Here is a 23828-nt window from a genome sequence, read left to right as displayed (position 1 = left end):
GGGATATATGGAGTAATAGGAGGAGTTATAGGGAGGGTTATATGGAGTAATAGGAGGAGTTATAGGGAGGGTTATATGGAGTAATAGGAGGGGTTATAGGGAGGGATATATGGAGTAATAGGAGGAGTTATAGGGAGGGTTATATGGAGTAATAGGAGGAGTTATAGGGAGGGTTATATGGAGTAATAGGAGGGGTTATAGGGAGGGTTATATGGAGTAATAGGAGGGGTTATAGGGAGGGATATATGGAGTAATAGGAGGAGTTATATGGACGGTTACATAGAGTAATATTATATTATGCTCCCATTGTCGTGCTAAGATATATATAATATACACAGTTACAGTCTACTTATTATGTGGATATGGGACCGTGCATTCTATATATTGCCATATTATTTAAAATCATTGTAGTGAGATTATTATGGAAATATCTAAATAGCCCAACCAATCCCAGGCCAGGCAGGAGACATTGTGTGCAGGTAGGTGCTTGTATTGCATTACTTTCCATTATACATTGTTACAGTATCAGTGAGTATGGGAGGAGCTAGCTCTGTATTGGGGGAGGGGCCTGCCCTCTGAGGGCTTATCTCCTGCCAAGACTCAGTATAGCAAGAACTTACTATCCATGCAACATGGCCCGGACCATCAACACGTGGCTCTATCTCCTGACTTACCTCTGTAAGTATGCACTCACACTCAGAAACTCACAAATCTACTCACTCACTCACTCTCTCACTCACTCACTCAGAATGTATTCTCTGTAAGTGTGCACTCACACTCAGAAACTCACAAATCTACTCTCTCACTCAGAATGTATTCCCTGTAAGTGTGCACTCACACTCTTGCACTTGCTGGTTTATTGATGCACTCATAGTACTGCTGCTTTGTTTATGCTTCATGTTTGCACTAACTTGTAGACATTTACTCATTTACTTTGTTCCCACAATAAGTATGCACTCACACTCACTTTTCCCACAAACACTCACTTGGATTCTCAGTTCTCTGTATTATCTGTCTGTGTGCACTCACTCTAATGATTGCTCAGTAAGTGGCCTCAGATTAAGACGTTCACTTTATTCTCCCTTTGCACTCACACTGAGTGGTTCCACGGTTTGTTTTTGCTGTTCACTCAGGTTCTAATAAATATTACTATGTGCTCTCTATATAAGCTTGCAGTCAGTGTACACTCAGACAGTTGGGGTGCTGGGGTGAGTCTGCCTGGACCGGTCACTGAGCATGTTGGGTATTTTCTCTCTATATAAGCTTGCAGTCAGTGCACACTCAGACAGTCGGGGTGCTGGGGTGAGTCTGCCTGGACCGGTCACTGAGCATGTTGGGTATTTTCTCTCTATATAAGCTTGCAGTTAGTGTACACTCAGACAGTCGGGGTGCTGGGGTGAGTCTGTCTGGACTGGTCACTGAGCATGTTGGGTATTTTCTCTCTATATAAGCTTGCAGTCAGTGTACACTCAGACAGTCGGGGTGCTGGGGTGAGTCTGTCTGGACTGGTCACTGAGCATGTTGGGTATTTTCTCTCTATATAAGCTTGCAGTCAGTGTACACTCAGACAGTCGGGGTGCTGGGGTGAGTCTGCCTGGACTGGTCACTGAGCCTCTTGGGTATTTTCTCTCTATATAAGCTTGCAGTCAGTGTACACTCAGACAGTCGGGGTGCTGGGGTGAGTCTGTCTGGACCGGTCACTGAGCATGTTGGGTATTTTCTCTCTATATAAGCTTGCAGTCAGTGCACACTCAGACAGTCGGGGTGCTAGGGTGAGTCTGCCTGGACCGGTCACTGAGCATGTTGGGTATTTTCTCTCTATATAAGCTTGCAGTCAGTGTACACACAGACAGTCGGGGTGCTGGGGTGAGTCTGCCTGGACCGGTCACTGAGCATGTTGGGTATTTTCTCTCTATATAAGCTTGCAGTCAGTGCACACTCAGACAGTCGGGGTGCTGGGGTGAGTCTGCCTGGACCGGTCACTGAGCATGTTGGGTATTTTCTCTCTATATAAGCTTGCAGTCAGTGTACACTCAGACAGTCGGGGTGCTGGGGTGAGTCTGCCTGGACCGGTCACTGAGCATGTTGGGTATTTTCTCTCTATATAAGCTTGCAGTCAGTGCAAACTCAGACAGTCGGGGTGCTGGGGTGAGTCTGCCTGGGCCGGTCACTGAGCATGTTGGGTATTTTCTCTCTATATAAGCTTGCAGTCAGTGTACACTCAGACAGTCGGGGTGCTGGGGTGAGTCTGTCTGGACCGGTCACTGAGCATGTTGGGTATTTTCTCTCTATATAAGCTTGCAGTCAGTGCACACTCAGACAGTCGGGGTGCTGGGGTGAGTCTGTCTGGACTGGTGACTGAGCATGTTGGGTATTTTCTCTCTATATAAGCTTGCAGTCAGTGCACACTCAGACAGTCGGGGTGCTGGGGTGAGTCTGCCTGGACCGGTCACTGAGCATGTTGGGTATTTTCTCTCTATATAAGCTTGCAGTCAGTGTACACTCAGACAGTCGGGGTGCTGGGGTGAGTCTGCCTGGACCGGTCACTGAGCATGTTGGGTATTTTCTCTCTATATAAGCTTGCAGTCAGTGCACACTCAGACAGTCGGGGTGCTGGGGTGAGTCTGCCTGGACCGGTCACTGAGCATGTTGGGTATTATCTCTCTATATAAGCTTGCAGTCAGTGTACACACAGACAGTCGGGGTGCTGGGGTGAGTCTGCCTGGACCGGTCACTGAGCATGTTGGGTATTTTCTCTCTATATAAGCTTGCAGTCAGTGCACACTCAGACAGTCGGGGTGCTGGGGTGAGTCTGCCTGGACCGGTCACTGAGCATGTTGGGTATTTTCTCTCTATATAAGCTTGCAGTCAGTGTACACTCAGACAGTCGGGGTGCTGGGGTGAGTCTGCCTGGACCGGTCACTGAGCATGTTGGGTATTTTCTCTCTATATAAGCTTGCAGTCAGTGCAAACTCAGACAGTCGGGGTGCTGGGGTGAGTCTGCCTGGGCCGGTCACTGAGCATGTTGGGTATTTTCTCTCTATATAAGCTTGCAGTCAGTGTACACTCAGACAGTCGGGGTGCTGGGGTGAGTCTGTCTGGACCGGTCACTGAGCATGTTGGGTATTTTCTCTCTATATAAGCTTGCAGTCAGTGCACACTCAGACAGTCGGGGTGCTGGGGTGAGTCTGTCTGGACTGGTGACTGAGCATGTTGGGTATTTTCTCTCTATATAAGCTTGCAGTCAGTGCACACTCAGACAGTCGGGGTGCTGGGGTGAGTCTGCCTGGACCGGTCACTGAGCATGTTGGGTATTTTCTCTCTATATAAGCTTGCAGTCAGTGTACACTCAGACAGTCGGGGTGCTGGGGTGAGTCTGCCTGGACCGGTCACTGAGCATGTTGGGTATTTTCTCTCTATATAAGCTTGCAGTCAGTGCACACTCAGACAGTCGGGGTGCTGGGGTGAGTCTGCCTGGACCGGTCACTGAGCATGTTGGGTATTTTCTCTCTATATAAGCTTGCAGTCAGTGTACACTCAGACAGTCGGGGTGCTGGGGTGAGTCTGCCTGGACCGGACACTGAGCATGTTGGGTATTTTCTCTCTATATAAGCTTGCAGTCAGTGCAAACTCAGACAGTCGGGGTGCTGGGGTGAGTCTGCCTGGGCCGGTCACTGAGCATGTTGGGTATTTTCTCTCTATATAAGCTTGCAGTCAGTGTACACTCAGACAGTCGGGGTGCTGGGGTGAGTCTGTCTGGACCGGTCACTGAGCATGTTGGGTATTTTCTCTCTATATAAGCTTGCAGTCAGTGTACACTCAGACAGTCGGGCTGCTGGGGTGAGTCTGTCTGGACCGGTCACTGAGCATGTTGGGTATTTTCTCTCTATATAAGCTTGCAGTCAGTGCACACTCAGACAGTCGGGGTGCTGGGGTGAGTCTGTCTGGACCGGTCACTGAGCATGTTGGGTATTTTCTCTCTATATAAGCTTGCAGTCAGTGTACACTCAGACAGTCGGGGTGCTGGGAGGAGTCTGTCTGGACCGGTCACTGAGCATGTTGGGTATTTTCTCTCTATATAAGCTTGCAGTCAGTGCACAATCAAACAGTCGGGGTGCTGGGGTGAGTCTGTCTGGACCGGTCACTGAGCATGTTGGGTATTTTCTCTCTATATAAGCTTGCAGTCAGTGCACACTCAGACAGTCGGGGTGCTGGGGTGAGTCTGTCTGGACCGGTCACTGAGCCTGTTGGGTATTTTCTCTCTATATAAGCTTGCAGTCAGTGTACACTCAGACAGTCGGGGTGCTGGGGTGAGTCTGTCTGGACCGGTCACTGAGCATGTTGGGTATGTTCTCTCCATATAAGCTTGCAGTCAGTGTACACTCAGACAGTCGGGGTGCTGGGGTGAGTCTTTCTGGACCGGTCACTGAGCCTGTTGGGTATTTTCTCTATATATAAGCTTGCAGTCAGTGTACACTCAGACAGTCGGGGTGCTGGGGTGAGTCTGTCTGGACCGGTCACTGAGCATGTTGGGTATTTTCTCTCTATATAAGCTTGCAGTCAGTGTACACTCAGACAGTCGGGGTGCTGGGGTGAGTCTGTCTGGACCGGTCACTGAGCCTGTTGGGTATTTTCTCTCTATATAAGCTTGCAGTTAGTGTACACTCAGACAGTCGGGGTGCTGGGGTGAGTCTGTCTGGACTGGTCACTGAGCATGTTGGGTATTTTCTCTCTATATAAGCTTGCAGTCAGTGTACACTCAGACAGTCGGGGTGCTGGGGTGAGTCTGTCTGGACCGGTCACTGAGCCTGTTGGGTATTTTCTCTCTATATAAGCTTGCAGTCAGTGTACACTCAGACAGTCGGGGTGCTGGGGTGAGTCTGTCTGGACCGGTCACTGAGCATGTTGGGTATTTTCTCTCTATATAAGCTTGCAGTCAGTGTACACTCAGACAGTCGGGGTGCTGGGGTGAGTCTGTCTGGACCGGTCACTGAGCCTGTTGGGTATTTTCTCTCTATATAAGCTTGCAGTCAGTGCACACTCAGACAGTCGGGGTGCTGGGGTGAGTCTGTCTGGACCGGTCACTGAGCATGTTGGGTATTTTCTCTCTATATAAGCTTGCAGTCAGTGTACACTCAGACAGTCGGGGTGCTGGGGTGAGTCTGTCTGGACCGGTCACTGAGCATGTTGGGTATTTTCTCTCTATATAAGCTTGCAGTCAGTGCACACTCAGACAGTCCGGGTGCTGGGGTGAGTCTGTCTGGACCGGTCACTGAGCTTGTTGGGTATTTTCTCTCTATATAAGCTTGCAGTCAGTGCACACTCAGACAGTCGGGGTGCTGGGGTGAGTCTGCCTGGACCGGTCACTGAGCATGTTGGGTATTTTCTCTCTATATAAGCTTGCAGTCAGTGTACACTCAGACAGTCGGGGTGCTGGGGTGAGTCTGTCTGGACCGGTCACCGAGCATGTTGGGTATTTTCTCTCTATATAAGCTTGCAGTCAGTGTACACTCAGACAGTCGGGGTGCTGGGGTGAGTCTGTCTGGACCGGTCACTGAGCTTGTTGGGTATTTTCTGTTTGAATCCTGTTTGCTGAGAGTTGCTGGATTGCTTTGTAGAGGTCTTTATGGCAGTTTAGGACAATTGTTGTTCAGTCAATCATGTGTCCAGAGCAGACTTTCCATGAAAATTGCCTATTCACGAGCTATCTTATCAGCCAGGGAGCTGTTTAAAGTCTGTTGGTTTATGTAATCTTGTAACGCAGGATTCTTTTTACATAAACTCTTAATAGCTGCTGTTCTACTTGTTCCATCGCTTGTGGTGAGCAATTGTGGTCTGTAATGCTTCTGATGTCTTCATGACCCCTGATAAGGGCAATCACCAATGCTCCCAATAAACGGCTACACATTTCAGAATGATGTAATAGTCCTGGCCCTCTGTAAGGATGTGTCGAACTTGAGACACTGTATTTATTCCCATTTCACCCCATGGACTTACTATGTGAGCAGAACATTAAACAATGAAGGATTGGGGGTGACAAGTGTTGGGTCTTTCGATTTAGACGATTCCTTGGCCGGTGTTGGACGAGCCAGCTAGTTTATGGTCGTATATCATACCAAGTTCTCTGTGTTCGTCTTCATGAGGTACAATGGAGTTACAGTAAGAGAAACAGACACGGAATTGGACCTAATCCAACTTCTTCTTCGTCTTCAGTGAAACCTTCACACCAAGCTCCAGTGTGTTAACTAACCTCAGAATAGAACAAATAATGTCATTGATAATTCAATTGATAGTATAACATTGCAAAACAATAAAATAGTGTAAAAAAAAAAATGTGATTTTATTATACAAATATTGCAACAAAATACTTGCAGAAAAAGCTTTGTATTTGGTATCTATTTTGGTGTAGTTGCTGTGATGATGTTTATTGTGTGTGTTGAGAAAATGTGTTTCATACAAAGTATTTCCCCTGTAAATAGAAAATTTGAGGGATGATGTTTTTTTGTCGGTTCAGGTCGGAAGAAATTTGGTGCCTGAAAACCAATTCGGAAAATGAATCAGAAGAAATAAATAGGAGCGAAAATGTTCCAATCGGTTTACTACTAAATATCTCCATGATTCAAGAAACCACTGTGGTACTCCGCAGATGTGGCCAAAATAGTAAAAAACTAAAAGTTAGCATTTAGTAATTATAAAAGAACACAGCGTGAGGAAGACAGAATGATCTATAAGATTAGGCAGAAAGAGGCTAAGCAAATTATAAGAGCTTCCAAATAACACACAGAAGAGAAAATAGCACAGTCAGTAAAAAAGGGGGACAAAACTTTTTTTAGATACATAAATAAGAAAAGAAAAGTAAAACAAGGATTAGTTAGATTAAAAACAAAAGAAGGAAGGTATGTAGAAGAGGATAAAGGTCTAGCTGACTGCCTCAATTAATATTTTTGTTCGGTATTTACAGATAAAAATGAAGGAAAGGGACCCTAGTTAAGAAAAAGGATAAATGAGTAATTTGTTACATGTGAGTTTACAGAGGAAGAGGTTCTATTTCAACTGTCAAAAGTAAAGACAAATAAGTCAATGGGACCTGATGGAATACACCCAAAGCTATTAAAAGAGCTTAGTGGTATACTAGCAAAACCATTAACAGATTTATTTAACCAATCATTGATAACAGGAGTAGTCCCAGAAGATTGGAAGTTGGCGAATGTTGTGCCCATTCACAAGAAAGGTAATAGGGAGGAGTCGGGCAACTATAGGCCAGTAAGCCTTACTTCAGTAGTGGGGAAAGTGATGGAAACCATGTTAAAGGATAGGATTGTTGAACATCTAAAAACACACGGATTTCAAGATCAGAGACAACATGGGTTTACTTAAGGGCCAAACTAATCTTATTGATTTTTTTGATTGGGTAACTAAAATTATAGATCAGGGTGGTGCAGTAGACATTGCTTACCTAGATTTCAGTAAGGGTTTTGACACTGTTGCACATAGAAGGCTTATCAATAAACTGCACTCTTTGAGTTTAGATTCCAATATTGTTGAATGGGTAAGGCAGTGGCTGAGTGACAGGCAACAGAGGGTTGTAGTCAATGACAAACCAAAATTTATTTTTAGAGGTGCCAGGAATCTGAAGCAAATTTGAACTTCTCGTTTTATCAATGGTGAAGAAAAACAGACATTTATAAAGGACTGGTCTAAGAAACAAAAAGGTTTCTTTAATTGTGGAAACTGTAACGCTTGTAAGAGCACTAATGTTAGTAAAAGAAAAAAAGAAACTTTCCTATCATCTGTAACCAAAAAGCAATATCCTATATGCTCTTTTATCTCTTGTGAATCAAAATTTTTTATTTATTTGTTACAATGTCACTGTGGTTTACAGTATATGTGGTTTACAGTATATTGGGAAAACATCTAGATCATTAAAAATACGTGTGAATGAACACATTAGAAATATTAAAAAAAAAAGGTTTTCCCAACCACAGTGTATCTAAGCATTTTTTAGAAGTTCATCAGGCAAATCCAAAAGACTTAGAATTTATGGCCATTCAAAAAGTTTCAAATAACTGGAGAGGGGGGAATAGTGCTTTAAACCTTAGTAAGAAAGAAAGCTCTTGGATCTTTGACATGCAAACTTTGCACCCGAGAGGATTAAATTTAGATTTCGATATAGGTCCTATTTTATAAATTGTCTATTTTTATTTGTTACATTTTTTATATATACATTATTTATATTTTAATTAATATTTGTGTGCATATTATACCTTTGGCTATATTAACTTTTTACTAAAACATTTTTTCTCTTCTTGTCTCTATTTACATTTTTATTATATTTGAGCTAAATGTGGACTTATGATGGATTTTGTGGCTAATAACCAATAAGTAGTATAAGAACACTTCTTGTCCCCTTACTACTCCGAAAAAACGGAAGTGACGCCTGACCTACGTGATTCTGAAACCGCTATATACAAATACCAAAGTGATTCCGTGTGGATATCAGCAAACGGAATTGACGTATCGGCACGAATACTGGAAGTCACGTGAGCGGCAACAAACATTTGTAACACACGGCCATGCTGAGAAGGTTGGTCCTCACAGCATGGATGGACATGGGACGCCATATTGAGAGGGAATAAGTACCGGAACCACCATATATGGCAATGGGGGGTGTCTTTGTGGATTATTGTATGCATGTGCTGTTAATCTTGTAATTAAGTGTGTAATATAAAAGCAGAATCTTTTGATATAACATTATTGCACCTGAGGAAGACCAAGAGAGTGGTCGAAACGCGTTGTGCTAGTTTTTTTATTTAATATAAAGTATTTTACTTCTAACCTATCCTGGTTCCTGATTGTATCCAGACGAAATTTGACGTCCATTTCTGGTGGGACCGATCTGCACAGAGCACGTTTCTGGGAATATTCTATGTGATTTTATAGTAGAGAGCCGACTGATATGGCTCTTTAAAGTGTGAGTGCTTCAAGTTATTTTTTTTTATTATAATTGGGATGTTACATATTATCCTATGACAGCTGTTTATGTTACAGATCATATTATACGTCCAGCGTGTGCGCAAAACCTCCTTTTCTTTTATCCTATTTCGTATATGTAAGTGTTTCTAAGGTGACTGAAACACTGGGCTGGTTTTAGACGCACTGGGATTTAACGTGTTAACTGACTGCATATTGTTTAGCGCCATTTTACCCATTTTTTGTGTGGATGCATGGAATAGAGTTCCAGCTGAAGTGGTAGAGGTTAACACAGTAAAGGAGTTTAAGCATGCATGGGATAGGCATAAGGCTATCCTAACTATAAGATAAGGCCAGGGACTAATGAAAGTATTTAGAAAATTGGGCAGACTAGATGGGCCGAATGGTTCTTATCTGCCGTCACATTCTATGTTTCTATGTAATATTATGTCTATCATTTTCAGTAGAATGATATCAGCATTTTCCCACCATTCCATTCACAAATCCAGTTAGAAAAAGTAACCAGTAGATGGGAAAGTGGGGCAGTAGTGATAAAAGTATATTTATAAATTACATATCTATTAAATATATATCAATATCATATTTTATATATATAGCTCCTCCTTGCCCCCCCTTTATCGGTCACGTCCCACTTGATTTGTCAATAAAATCGGTAGCCGTCAGTCATCTTTTTTTCTTATAAATAATCTTTTTTTTTTTTTTTTTGGGTGCCCCGGGTACAGAGTTGGTGAATTCGTCCTATTATGTGATCTCCAAATCTCGTGTATATATTGTGCCAGCAGTCATAGACGTGCAGGCATGCTCACTCTCTAAATCATAATTTCACTGCCTTTCAATTCAGTTTTTATATCCCCAACTGGGCAGGGTTGTTTTACATTTCTGTAACAGTAAAGTTCAATAAAATGCTATAAAATCTATGCGATATGTTAGGAGGAATGAAAGATGCTAATTTCTTTTTCAAAGGGACACATTAATCAAAGTAAATAGGTCATTATTATGCATTAATACATTATGCCTTACAGTAAATAGGTAATTATTATGCATTAATACATAATGCATTAAAGTAAATAGGTAATTCTTTTTAAAAATGTATATTTAACTTCAAAGTTCCTTAAATTGCAGCATTTGCTCAGACACCAGACAGGTGCAAATTCGCAGAAGAAATGTCGATGTTAAATGTTGACTTTTAAAGAGAGTAAATATCTCAACAGTGCCACAACAGAGATGGCGACAGTTTTGTAAACAGTAATCCTTCCGGACGCTGCGCTATGGAATTTGCTGGTGCTATATAAATAATAAAATAATAATAATGCTGATGTGTGTTTGTGTCCCGTACAGGTCTCTGCTGCCTTATCCCAGTGCGATGTGCAGGTTTATTCCGGAAACTCCACGACAAAGTCATCCTGGAATGTCCGTTCAGGGAGAAAGATCTGGGAGTGGATCTGAATAAAGTGATGATGCGCTGGGACCATGACGGACGGATACTGGCCGAGTACAGGGCAGGAGAAGACAACATCACCATTTCTGATCCCCGGGTCAAAATGTCCATGGAAGAATTAGGACAAGGAAAAGCCCCAATAAATCTGTTTAATCTCACACTGACAGACAGCGGAAAATACACGTGCTTAGTCCAATATGGAAACCAGGTGGTGCCGTTTCAGTACAGAGTGCAGGTGAAAGGTGAAGAATTTATAATGATTATTATTATTTATTATAATTATTTTATTGGGTTTAAATTAATCAGGATACAACATAATGCAGAATTAAGGAAAAACATGATTAAAAAAGGCAGTAGATTTTTAAGGTGACCCATGTCAGAACACATTCACTCCAATCGAAAATCATCACCTAAGAAATGGATACATTGTTTATCATATAGAAAGAAAATCATTAGTAATTAATCAATTAAGCAACCACTTACTTTTCCATGTTCATCCGTGGGTGTTATACCAATGTATCTCTCACTTTCTCTCTAAAAATTCCAGCCCCCTCCGACTATTTGATCCTGCCTGGTAAGACTACCCAAAGCAGGTTTAGACGATCAATCATTGCGCATGATGTGCATTCTGTTAGTCTGTTTCTATATTCCTGGGGCACAGAGCACTACATAAGGAAACATGGGTTCTCCTGCTCTTCCTGTCAATCAGTCTTTGAATAGCCTTTTGTGCCAAGGATTGATTGACAGTTAAGGGGAGGGACTATATCTTTATAAAACTTTTTCATAAATTTTATTATTTTCCTAACATTTCTAGCCCAAAGAAAAATAACATGAATTAGTGTATAATAGTACAATTTATACTTTAAGTTTATATTTAGACATTGTTTTAGAATTATAAAGACATTAATTTTGTAATAAACCAATATTATATTATTTAATATATGGTCTAGCTTATTCATTTTTTAATGTATAAATAGTTAGACTTGCGTTTTGGAATTTATTTGTGATAAAGGAAGTGGAAGAAAATACCCAGGATAAATTATAGACAGTATTTTTAAGATGCTGAATGACGTGTCTTCACACATATGATATCCATACATATGTACGGATGCTGACATGTACAGATAGCGAGCCAAGCTCCGGATTACAGGCCGTAGTAATAGGCTGTTCCTTTTTAAAACTCTAGAAAGTCCATAGCTTCACTGAGTTTTCATTTTGTGGGGAGTCAGCGGATTTAAAAGGTTAAAAACAGCGATAAGATATATTTTATTAAATCACTGGTTTAAAGGGGTTTAAAGGGACACTGTAGGCACCCAGACATCTTCAGCCCATTGCCATGGTCTGGGTGCAGTGTCCTTATTGCCCGTAGTGCTGCTGTTCCAGAGAAATCGCAATGTTTACTTTGCATCACTAAGTCTGCCTCTAGTGGCACACATTGGCATTAACCAAAGAAAATTTGGGGAGACAGCTTTTCACAATAATCCCATCCCTACATTAACTGGACACTTCACTGCCCAAATACAATAAAAATCACTATTTAGTAGATACATCCCAACTAAAAACATACCTACATTTAATTGTGCATTTTTTTCATTGGTAGTATATATAAATAAATTTAACTTTAAAATGTATCTCAACTGAGCTAACCAAACCAGGAAGTAACAGGACCTGTTGTCTGATTGACAGCCAGGGGGGTGTAACCAGGTTCATTTATAAAAGTGCCAATTTCTATTGAAATCTACACTATTTGTAAAATGAAAAAAAGAGGACACACTCCTCATACATAAAGCACTTTAGCAAGATAAACTGAATTAAACTATGAAGTGCACCCCAACATTCATTAACTAAATGCATTTTGAGATAGGTTAATCAGTAGAATCTGTTCAACACTTGGGTCGCAGGTTCAAATTCTGGCAGTGTTGACTCCGCCCGTCATCCTTCCGCGGTGGATAAAATTAGTGCCATTAAATTGGGTGATAGTAACAACCCCTGGATTTTGGGCTAAGGTAACATCCCCAGGACGTACTTGAAAACCAGAGTAATCTGAATCTACCTTTCCTGGTTAAATACTTTGTTTTTATTATTATTATCTTCTTTAACCCCTTCAGGACCGATGACGGTTCAGGACCATCATCAGAAACATCCCCTTGAGGACCTGAACCTCCATAACGGAAAATGTTACTTACCTGATCGCAGCCGTCCCCTGCCAGCGATCTGCGTTGCTCCCGGTCTGGGGGGACTGCCTGACAGCCCAGACAGTCCCCCCTCTGCAAATTAGGCCCCCGCGGCCATGTGATCGCTCTAACAGAGCAGTCACATGGCCGCAATAGGCGTCTGTGAATCTGCCTGCTGGGGAACTGCTTGAACTGACAGACAGTCCCCCTGCTGGTGAAAAAATTAAGAAAAAAGTTGTAATAAAGCAAAGTAAAAATAAAAATGTATATTATGTCAAACTAAGTGTATTTTCTATATTTATATATACATATCATGATATAAAAATACACTTATAATTAAATTACACCTGTATATATAATATACATATAATAACTATATATATTGTATATATGTGTATAAATATATATAATATTATAAAATATAAATAATAAGCAAAATAAAATAAATAAAAAATTTAAAAATAATAAATTGTTTTTAAAATTATAAATGTATATGTAATTTTATTCTAACTGTATTTTGATACAGTTAGAATAACTCAAAATACACTGAGAATGAAAGTATATATATATAAATAAAAATAATCCGAAATATATATATCCATATACAAAATTGCATAAATAATTTCATAAATATACACTTACACTGCAAATATATAAGTATGTATATATATTTAAATTCTACGTGCACATTTATGTAATATTTTTACATAATTAAATCATTTTATTGAATGCAATTTGCGGGACATGCCTGACACCCCAGGACGAAAGTCCAGGGAATTTAATTTGCTAGCACTGTATTTAACCCTGTAACTTTCCAAGATACCATAAAACCTGTACATGGGGGGGGGGGGGGGGGGGGGGGTACTGCTTTACTTGGGAGACTTCACTGAACACAAATATTAGTGTTTCAAAACAGTAAAATGTATCACAGTGATGATATTTTTTTTGCATTTTTCACACACAAACAGCACTTTCACTGATGATATCATTGTTGTGATACGTTTTACTGTTTTGAAACAAAACTAATATTTGTGTTTAGCGAAGTCTCCTGAGTATAACAGTACCCCCCATGTAGAGGCTTTATAGTGTTTTTGAAAGTTACAGGGTCAAATATTGTGTCCCTTCTTTTACATTGAAATTTGCCAGATTACTTATGTTGCCTTTGAGAGAGTATGGTAGCCCAGGAATGAGAATTACCCCCATGATGGCATACCATTTGCAAAAGAAGACAACCCAAGGTATTGCAAATGGGGTATGTCCAGTCTTTTTTAGTAGCCACTTAGTCACAAACACTGCCCAAAATTAGCTTTCATAATTGTTTTTTTAATTTTTAACACACAAACAAATATAAATGCTAACCTTGGCCAGTGTTTGTGAGTAAGTGGCTACTAAAATAGACTGGACATACTCCATATTGAATACCCTGGGTTGTCTACTTTAAAAAAAATATGTACATGTGAGGTGTGATTCGGGGATACAATGTCACTATTGATACATTTAAAAAATATATATTTTGAAACAGCAATTTCTTACTTGCACATATAGCCCTATAACTTGCAAAAAAAAAGCAAAAAAGCACATAAACACTGGGTGTTTTTAGACTCAGGACAAAATGTTGAAAATATTTAGCATTTTTTTTCATTAGCTTTTGTAGATAAGTAAAATATGTTTAAAGTAAAAGTAAAAAAACATGTTTTTTGTTAAATTTTTCACTACATTTTTTTTTTAAATTAAAATATATGACATGATAGAAATAATGGTATGTAAAGAAAGCCCTTCTTGTCCTGAATAAAACAATATATAACTTGTATGGGAACAGTAAATGAGAGAGCGGAAAATTACAGCTAAACACAAACACCACAAAATTGTTAAGACAGCCCTGGTCCTCAACGTACAACATGGCCAAAACAGCCCCGGTCCTTAACGTACAACATGGCCAAAACAGCCCCGGTCCTTAACGTACAACATAGCCAAAACAGCCCCGGTCCTTAACGTACAACATGGCCAAAACAGCCCCGGTCCGTAACGTACAACATGGCCAAAACAGCCCCGGTCCTTAACGTACAACATAGCCAAAACAGCCCCGGTCCTTAACGTACAACATGGCCAAAACAGCCCCGGTCCTTAAAGTACAACATGGCCAAAACAGCCGCGATCCTTAACGTACAACATGGCCAAAACAGCCCCGGTCCGTAACGTACAACATGGCCAAAACAGGCCGGTCCTTAACGTACAACATGGGCAAAACAGGCCGGTCCTTAAGGGGTTAAATGCTTCTCATCAAGGCCTGTGGGGTATTTTACTTCCTTACATTTCCTTGACCCTCTATTTGTTCTTCTCTGTCTAGAACGTGGGATCGAGGTGCAGCACATAAGCTCTGGCAGCAGAAAGCAGATTGGTAAGAAATTACTGAGAATTGAGAACAAGCCCTAGGTCACAGGCAGAAAGTAACCATAGCAAATAGCGCCCCCACTGTATGAGAAGGATGGAATGTGCATTGCACCCAGGATCTCTGGCTAAGGGAGTAATTCCTATTTTCATGGATTTCTGGATCTAGAACAATCTCTGTAGGCTTGGTCCCAGGTTGGAGGTAGGGAAATGTGATGGGGATTGGATAATGGGGTCAGGGTGTGGATATTGGCGGGGAGAGTATGGGGTGACACTCATTATGCTGCATAGGACCTCTCCACCCCCGAAACAATGAAAATGCAATCCTGAAAACGTTATAGACATGTGGAGCGTAGTAGGACACGGCCAACACATATATGTTCATATATGTTCTGTTATATAGATTATATGATATGTTAAAGCAATGGCGGCTCTAGACTTTGTGAGGCCTTAGGCGAAACTCAAACATGAGGCCCCCACAAACACTAAAAGTAAAAAAATAAATAAATAGGTGTTGTATTGTGTGTGTATAAAAGGTGCTGTAGTTATATTGAAGGGAGAGCTTACAGCGCTGGATGCAGAGAGCTAGTCTCTGCATTCATTGTTCAGAGGCTTACAGTGTCGCGGCTCCCTGTGCCGCTGTGTTGTGAGCTCTCCCACTGTAGTTATGGCATAATTTGCAAACTAAATTAATTTGCGATAAACAGATTTAATTAGCAATTATGCTAATCGTTTATACACGACTGCGGGGTATGGTTATTTAGCCTTGCAGTCGTGTATACATAAGTGCTGGTGTGTGTCTTGTCTACCCGTGTATGTGCCTGAAAGTGTGTGTCTGACAGAGAGTATCCTTCTGTGTAAATGTATGTGTTTGTGAGCATGTGTCTGGGACTGTATGTCTGTGGGGTGTGTTGTGTTTAGTGGGCTGTCTGGGACCTTGAGTAAAGTGGCAACTGTGGCAGTGTGAGTGTGACAGGGTGAGGGGTGTAAATGAGATGGGGGGGTGAGGATGATAGGGGGTGATTAGAGCATGGTTAGAGGAGAGAGTGTGACAGGCCAAGGGGAAGTAAGTGTGACAGGATTGGAGCAGGGTAATTTATCAGTGTGAGTGTGGCATAGTTGGGGGGTGTATCACAGGGCTGGGGTGAATGTGCCATGTTTGGAGGAGACAGTGTGACAGAATGAGGGGAGGGGATTGTTACAAGATTAAGGGGGTTAATGTGGCAGTATTTGAGGCATTAATGTAAAAGGCTGAGTGTGGCAGGGTTGGGGAGGAGAGTGTGACAGAGTTTGGGGCGAGTGTGGCATAGTTGGAAGATGATTATGACAGGGTTGGTGGGTGTGTGTGACAGTTCAAGAGAAGGTGAGTCTGACATGATTGGGGGGTGCAAGGGCAGATGAGTTTGGTATGGTTGGAGGGTGTGAGAGAGACAGGATTAGGAAGTGTTTATGTGAGTGTGGCTGGGAGAAGGGGGTGACAGTGTGTGGGGGCTGAAAGTGTTTGGGAATGGTGATAGTGTATGTGTAGGGGTGACAGTGTGTGGAGGGGGTTATAGTGTGTGTGGAGGGGGTTATAGTGTGTGTGGAGGGGGTTTCAGTGTGTTTGGGGATGACGGGGTATGGGTGGTGGTGATGGGGTGTGTGTGTGTGTGTGAGGGACTGTGACAGGGTGTGTGTGTGTGAGGGGCTGTGACAGGGTGTGTGTGTGTGAGGGGCTGTGACATGGTGTGTGTGTGTGTGTGGCTGTGACATTGGTGGGGGCTGGAGAGGCTGTAGCATTGGTGGGGGAGATGGAGGGGCTGTGACCTGGGTAAAGGGGGGTGGAGGGGCTGTAACATGGGTGTCATAATTACCTTTTTTTAAATTGATTCCCTATTGGTCCAGTGGGCAGGCTTAACCCCAGATTCCTTAGTGGTCCCGTGGGCTTTCTATCCTGCCTGCAGCTCTGCCGAGTGCAGAGCTGCAGAACACGTGGTAAGTCTTGCGATCTCCAGAGCTTTGCCGTGGTAGGCTGAAGATCGCGAGACACCTCAGTCTGCAGCTCACTCCCGGCAGAGCTGCAGACAGGAGGCTGGCTCTCTCCCTGGGCAGACTGGAGGGGCCTTGCCAGCGACGACACCCAGACAATGCGAGGCCATAGATGGCTGCCGAAAACTCCAAGCACCATAACCACTGCATCACACAGGCTGTGTATTTTATATATTATGTTTTATGTGCTATGCATTGCGTAGATCATTCAATATGCTATGTTATATCGCCTGTATGTTATATGTGTTATTTTACAGGCTATGTTATATGTGAAAAAAATGTTATGCTATTTTGCTTGTTATGTTGTATGTTGCATGAGTTCCATGTTAATATGTATGTAACATTATATATATTATATTTACTAATTATGCTATTAGATATGTTATGAGTAGGCTATTATACATTTGATGCTATTCTACATGTTGTATGTGGTATATGCAATATACGTAATCATACATGTTGTTATATATTACATAGTATGCTATATGTTCAATTAATTATTTATTATATGTTGTTATTATTATTAGTAGTAGTATTATTGGCTTTTATATAGAGTCAACATATATGTTTTATATGTTATTTTACATGTTATGTTACATGTGTTATATGTGCTATATATAATTTATTATATGTTCTGTTATATGTGTTATATGTTTTATATCTTATATGTTCTATGTTACACACTTGGCTGATAGGGTTTTCCATAGTGCATACATAGACCGTCTTGCCCAGAGCACTATCACCAGTACCTTCTGGGCTGCGGCTGTGAATCGGATCGTATACGAGGGGTTCCCAAGTACCCAGGGCCGTTGCAAGTATTTCTGCCGCCCTAGGCAAAGATCCATTTTGCCACCCCCTGAGGTCACTCATTCACTGACAGACACTCACTGACAGACACACACACAAACACACACTGACAGACATACACACACACACACACACACACACACACACACACTGACAGACATACACACACACACACTCACTGACATAAACTCACTCAGACACTCACTGACAGACATACATGTACTCACTGACACACACACAGAAACTCACTGACAGACATACACTAACTCACTGACAGACACACACAAACACACTGACAGACAGACATACGCTGACACACATACACTCACTCACTGACACACACACACACACACACTGACATACACTCACTCAGACACTCACTGACACACATACAGAAACTCATTGACAGACATACACTCACTCACTGACAGACACACACACACATACACTCACACAGACACTCACTGACAGACATACACTCACACAGACACTCACTGACAGACATACACTTACACTGAAACTCACTGACAGACATACACTCACTCACTGACAGACACACACACACAAGCTGACAGACATACACACACACTCAATGACAGAGACACTCACTCAGACACTCACTGACAGACATACACTCACACACTGACACACACACACAAAAACTCACTGACAGACACACTCACTCACTGACAGATACACACACACACACTCACTGACAGACACACACACACACACACACACACTCACTGACATACACTCACTCAGACACTCACTGACACACATACAGAAACTCACTGACAGACATACACTCACTCACTGACAGACACACACACATATACACTCAAACAGACACTTACTGACAGACATACACTCACTCACTGACACACACACACTGAAACTCACTGACAGACATACACTCACTCACTGACAGACAAAAACACACACACACACATACACTCCCTGACAGACATACATACACACTCAGTGACAGACATACACTCACTCACTGACACATACACACAAACTCACTGACAGACATACACTCACTCACTGACAGATACACACACACACACACACACTCACTGACAGACATACACACACAGACACTTACTGACAGACATAAACACATACACACACACACTCACTGACTGGCATACACTCACTCAATGACAGACACACACACTCACTGACAGACATACACTCACTTACTGACAGACACACACACAGACATTTACTGACAGCCATTCACTCACTGACAGACACTCACTGACATACATGCACTCACTGACAGAAACACACAGGCAGGCACTGACTGAGAGACACACATCCTCACAGACACTCACTCACTGAAAGTCAAACACTCACCTACCTGGAGTCCAGTGTGGGGCAGCTCCTCACTGCTCCCGCCCGCTGTTTAGTATCCCGGGGCCGGAATGACCTAGGCGAATGCCTAGTTCTCCTAATGGTGGCGCCGGCCCTGCAAGTACCCCCTACCAGTCCAGGATTTAGGGATTACCCTGTTGTGTCTAAAGTGTTTTTTTTTTCTTTTTCTAAAAAACTTTCTGCTTTAAACATGTGTTATAGCTGATAAGAGACAGACTGTGTCAGGTACTAACTAAGCGGCCAGCCTCTCCTTCAGTGACACATACAGCAGACACAAACTATACAATGGACGTAATAATGATATATTCTGTGTTAATGACTACTGGAGGTATGTATCCAGGGAACTTTGTATTCATGAATTAACTTTATGCTACCTGTGTGATATTAGCTTTGTTTAATGCATGTTGTGTGTATAATATACTGTATTTCTGTGTGTGCAGATATGTACGGGTATTGCATGTTGTCTGTGCTATATTGTGCATGTCTGTGTGTGAATGTTTATGTGTGTGCATGTATGTGTATGATGCCTGCTCTGCACACAGTACAATACATACTGGTACGTGCATGTGCGTGCTGTATTTTGTATGTTTAATGTGCTATGCTCCTGTATGTGCATGTGTAGGTGTATATTACACATTTTACATACAGTATATACTATGATTGTATGTACATGTGTGTAATATGTATGTTTGTAAACTCGCTTGTTGTTAAGCACTTTTGTGCTGCATTTTAAGTCCACCCCTGCGAGAATCCCATTTAATTTGAAGACTGCAGCTCAGTACAGACTGAGAATCCAAAGCCATTCTACCGGATTTCCTTTATCTTAGTTACTACATTAATTTACTATAACAATGTTATTTGGATTCCACTACCACCTGTACGCTGATGGCTGATCCATTTTCATACATTTTATGTTAAGATTTGTAGCATATTGTACACTTTTGATTCTCCTCTGCCACAATTCCTTAATGGCAGCCCATGCTTTCTGTCTGGTCTATCTGTCTGAATAAGAAGTGAACAGGGTTCACCCCAGCAGCGGCTAGAGATGATTATTCTAAATGTGTAGGTCAGACGTATAATGAATAAGGTTTATATTACGATAGACAGTACTGAAATGCACATTTGTTTGAGCGTTCGTGCTCCGAACGCCCTGTAGCCACATACTAGGTGGGAGTGATACATTGTCACAGCGTGTGCTGCATGTGGGGGTACATTGCTCTACTGAACATTACAATGTATCGCGTTTATTTTCGCAGCCCTGAATCCGGCTCCGCTGACTAGTCGTCTGTCCAAGCACCACTCCTCGTTACACGTGCCCAACGTGAGCTGTATCGCAGCGAAGCCTGGGGCTAGCGTGACCCTGAACTGCTCCTTTCAGTCGCCCAGTCCAGTCCGCCTGGATCAGAGCACTATTAAATGGACCAAGAATGGGGTGGTGATGCAATACCAGAATAATTCGTGCTGCGGCAGCCTGTACCCTGAGATTTACTTCGAGGACAGTTTGGTGAAACTGGAACTGATTAATGTGACACTGGAGGATGCTGGGAATTATAACTGCTACATAAAGCACGAGTCTACCGAGCAAAGCTACGATATTATTCTTCAAGTAACCGGTACGTCACAGTGCCCCCTGCTGGCTATAGCTGTACTAAGCCATGTCCCTGTAAGCGTTTCTCTGAGAGCTATTCGGCAATGTAACAATAAATGCACATATAAAGATTGATCACCTACATGCCAGAGTATCTTTAATAACTCTGTACGCTTTGTGACGTGACTGTTAGTAAGCCGCCTTCCTGTATAGATTCAGCACATTTATATGGGAAACATTGGGGGAATGTGCTTCAATGTAGGGTTGTAAGATCGCTATATGTTTTTTTTTTACTTAGCCTTTGATTTCATATTTTTGGATGAGTGTTTCAAATTGCTTAATATTTTTGTATAAATGTGTAATATTTTCATATTTTTTGATATAAAGATTTTTTTGACATGTAATGTAATTTTAGAATTTTAATATTTTGGGGGGAAAAAAAGTGTATCCAAAAATATAAAATCATTTAAAAAAGCTTATTAAAAAAATATGAAATGAAGACCTTTGGTAGGATGTTGACCACTGACCAGATACGTGGAAAAACAGCAGGATTAGAGAAATGTTCAGATTTGGCTATTTCTGATTAAAATGTGCAAATCTTTTGGCAATGCTTCATAATTCCTAATTTGCTATGATGATTTAAAAAAAAAAAAAAAAATTATATATTTTTTGATACAGTGAAATAATTTTTGAGATGGTTGAAATCATTGTTGAAATCACTAACTTTGGTTTATCGTTGTACAGAAAACTCTGCCTGCAGCGATTTCTCTGACCCGGTTCCAAGAAACGAGAGCAGGAAGCAGCACGGGGGTCCTACGGATCTTCAGATTGGCCTGGTTACCGGCGCGGCTCTTCTTACGGCAGTACTCGCTGTGCTTTTGTATTTCTGCTACAAACCCTGATATCTCTTCCAGCGACGCTTGGCACAGGTATTCTCGCCTGCTCCTGTTGCTGAGAGTATTTTGCAGGGATCGCTGCCTACCGTCACTTCAGCAGCTTTGGCCTTCAACTCCCATCAATCACAGCAGAGAGTGTGTTTATGCAGCCGGCGACTCTCTGCAGCTTCCAAACGGCAACATTCATCTTTTTCCAAATTTTGGCTGTCACAGAGACTGATTGAGGCATATGGCTAAGGTTCATTTTTTAATTTTTATAAAAAAAGACCACAAATCCTATTTAACCCCTTAAGGTCCAAACTTCTGGAATAAAAGGGTATCACGACATGTCACACATGTCATGTGTCCTTAAGAGGTTAAGGTTTCTTTTTTTTTAGATGCCGTCTAATCGTTTTCTTATAGTTAGTTTACTCTGGAACTGACATGTTTGGCATTCTGCAAATCTTTATTGGTCTCGTTACATGTTGTGTGATTAGGTCGTCCAGTTGTAATGATATTGGTAAAGTAATACTTTCTCCTAGCGCCCGCAGACTCAGAAATGCTGATTCAAAATATTAATTGCCATTCGGTGCTCAGTTCCACTACCGGCTAACCCAAAGCTGAGGCTGAATACACACCAATAAACAGACAATTAACATGTGGCAGATTTGATAAATAATCTTGTTATGTTAAACACCAAGGCTCACGTAAGACGTTGGTTTTTAAGGGAATTCGTGGACATAGCCGGGAAAGACAATGCAGGAGTGTATTGTGTCGTGGATTTAACCCCTTCACTACCAAGTGCTTCTCATTTACAAAAATAGAGTATATATTTATTTATTTTAAACGTGACAAATTGTTTACATTCAAATATAGGACAAACCAACATGGAGATACTTGTTCTGTGAGGCCCATAACATTTTAATTTACGCAAGTTTACACTATTTACATTTTTTTATATATTTTTTTTTACATACTGCGTATGAATATTTTGGTATAACATGTTTTAGGAATGGCATTGATTTATCGCAGTGTTTCAGACAGGGCCTTAACAAATCAAAAAAAAAAAATGTCCTGTCTTATACAATAGGTTTGACGATAAATAAATAAATAAAAATGGTTAAGGATCCCGATGAAGGGTATTTACAAGTTACCTGATGGCATTTCTGGGAGTGCATCTTCCTTAAAATGCAGCCGGGATTTATAAATATAATGTCAGTACAGCTAGCCCAAGCAGCTGTACTATACAAGGCTGCTATTATAGCCAGGTGATAACACCTATAGTGTGCTCAGTATGATCTGCTACCTGCATGCTCAAATGCAGCCACGGTGTTTGACCTACAAAGGTTGTCTTAGACTAAGAGATTAAAGGGAGGGCAGTGAATTTACTACGCGCCCTTAGCAATAAATCTATATCTTCCTGGGTATAAAATTAATCATACAATTAAGAAATTAAGCATAAAATTAATTAAGAATGAATTATGGCTTTATAGAACATGTTTTGTTCTGCATTGCAATGTACGTGCTGTTGGGAGGTAAAAGTGCAGAGAAGTGAGGTACGGGGCACCTTTAATTGATGTGTGCATTATTTATTAAGGAATTGGCTGTGTTTAGCTTTACGTTAGATGCAGAGGCGTAAATGAGAATTGAGTTTTGATGACAGCGTCTGTCCGTTAACATTGCTTCGATGCGCCCTCTGCTGGGGATGCACAGATTACACAGGCGGCGTTCTATCAGAGCATTGCAGGAAGCTCTGGAGACATGGTTCTTTGAAATCGTTTTGGTTTTTTTAGTTCCAAATTATTCAGTCGACACAGCATTTTCTTTTTTGTTTTTGCTTGAGTCATCACTGCTCAGTGACAGCTATAGGTGTGACTGCGAGAGCCATGTAATCTGTCTGACACATGAAGCCGAGTCAACATTCTGGAGAAATAAGATATCTCGCCATGTCAGCAGTTTATTTAACATTGCATGCTTTTATATAAGAGAACGCTCTGGGTTTACTCGGAGGTTTTTATTGGCTATTTCTTTTTTAACGTGTTATAGATTAAATTATAATTTTATTTAAAAAAAAAAAGGAATTAAAAGCACAGTGTAGAGCTATAATATAAATAAAAATATAATAAAAATAATAATGTAATAATATAAATAGGGAT

At 41.4% G+C, this 23828-nt stretch overlaps 1 protein-coding gene across 1 annotated transcript; it reads left to right on the top strand.

Annotated features, from left to right (window-relative positions):
- Positions 1–605: 605 nt before the first annotated feature.
- LOC134571044 (uncharacterized) lies at positions 606–21994 on the top strand. Its single transcript, XM_063429085.1, has 5 exons — positions 606–678; positions 10330–10671; positions 14951–15001; positions 20466–20822; positions 21542–21994. The coding sequence occupies exons 1-5, from the start codon at positions 633–635 to the stop codon at positions 21697–21699; spliced, it is 954 nt and encodes a 317-aa protein (XP_063285155.1). The 5' UTR covers positions 606–632; the 3' UTR covers positions 21700–21994.
- Positions 21995–23828: the final 1834 nt, after the last annotated feature.

The sequence above is a fragment of the Pelobates fuscus genome, chromosome 8, assembly GCF_036172605.1.
Source record: "Pelobates fuscus isolate aPelFus1 chromosome 8, aPelFus1.pri, whole genome shotgun sequence".
Classification (NCBI taxonomy): Eukaryota; Metazoa; Chordata; class Amphibia; order Anura; family Pelobatidae; genus Pelobates; species Pelobates fuscus.
Note: the sequence above shows the minus strand (reverse complement) of the source record. Positions and strands in the feature narration are given on the sequence as shown.

What these genes read in the sequence shown, in the direction of transcription:
- LOC134571044 (XM_063429085.1), top strand. Translation starts at nt 633, where the DNA reads ATGGCCCGGACCATCAACACGTGGCTCTATCTCCTGACTTACCTCT. An exon ending in CTATCTCCTGACTTACCTCT is followed by an intron (nt 679 to 10,329) that starts GTAAGTATGCAC and finishes TGTCCCGTACAG; the next exon opens with GTCTCTGCTGCCTTATCCCA. An exon ending in TATTATTCTTCAAGTAACCG is followed by an intron (nt 20,823 to 21,541) that starts GTACGTCACAGT and finishes ATCGTTGTACAG; the next exon opens with AAAACTCTGCCTGCAGCGAT.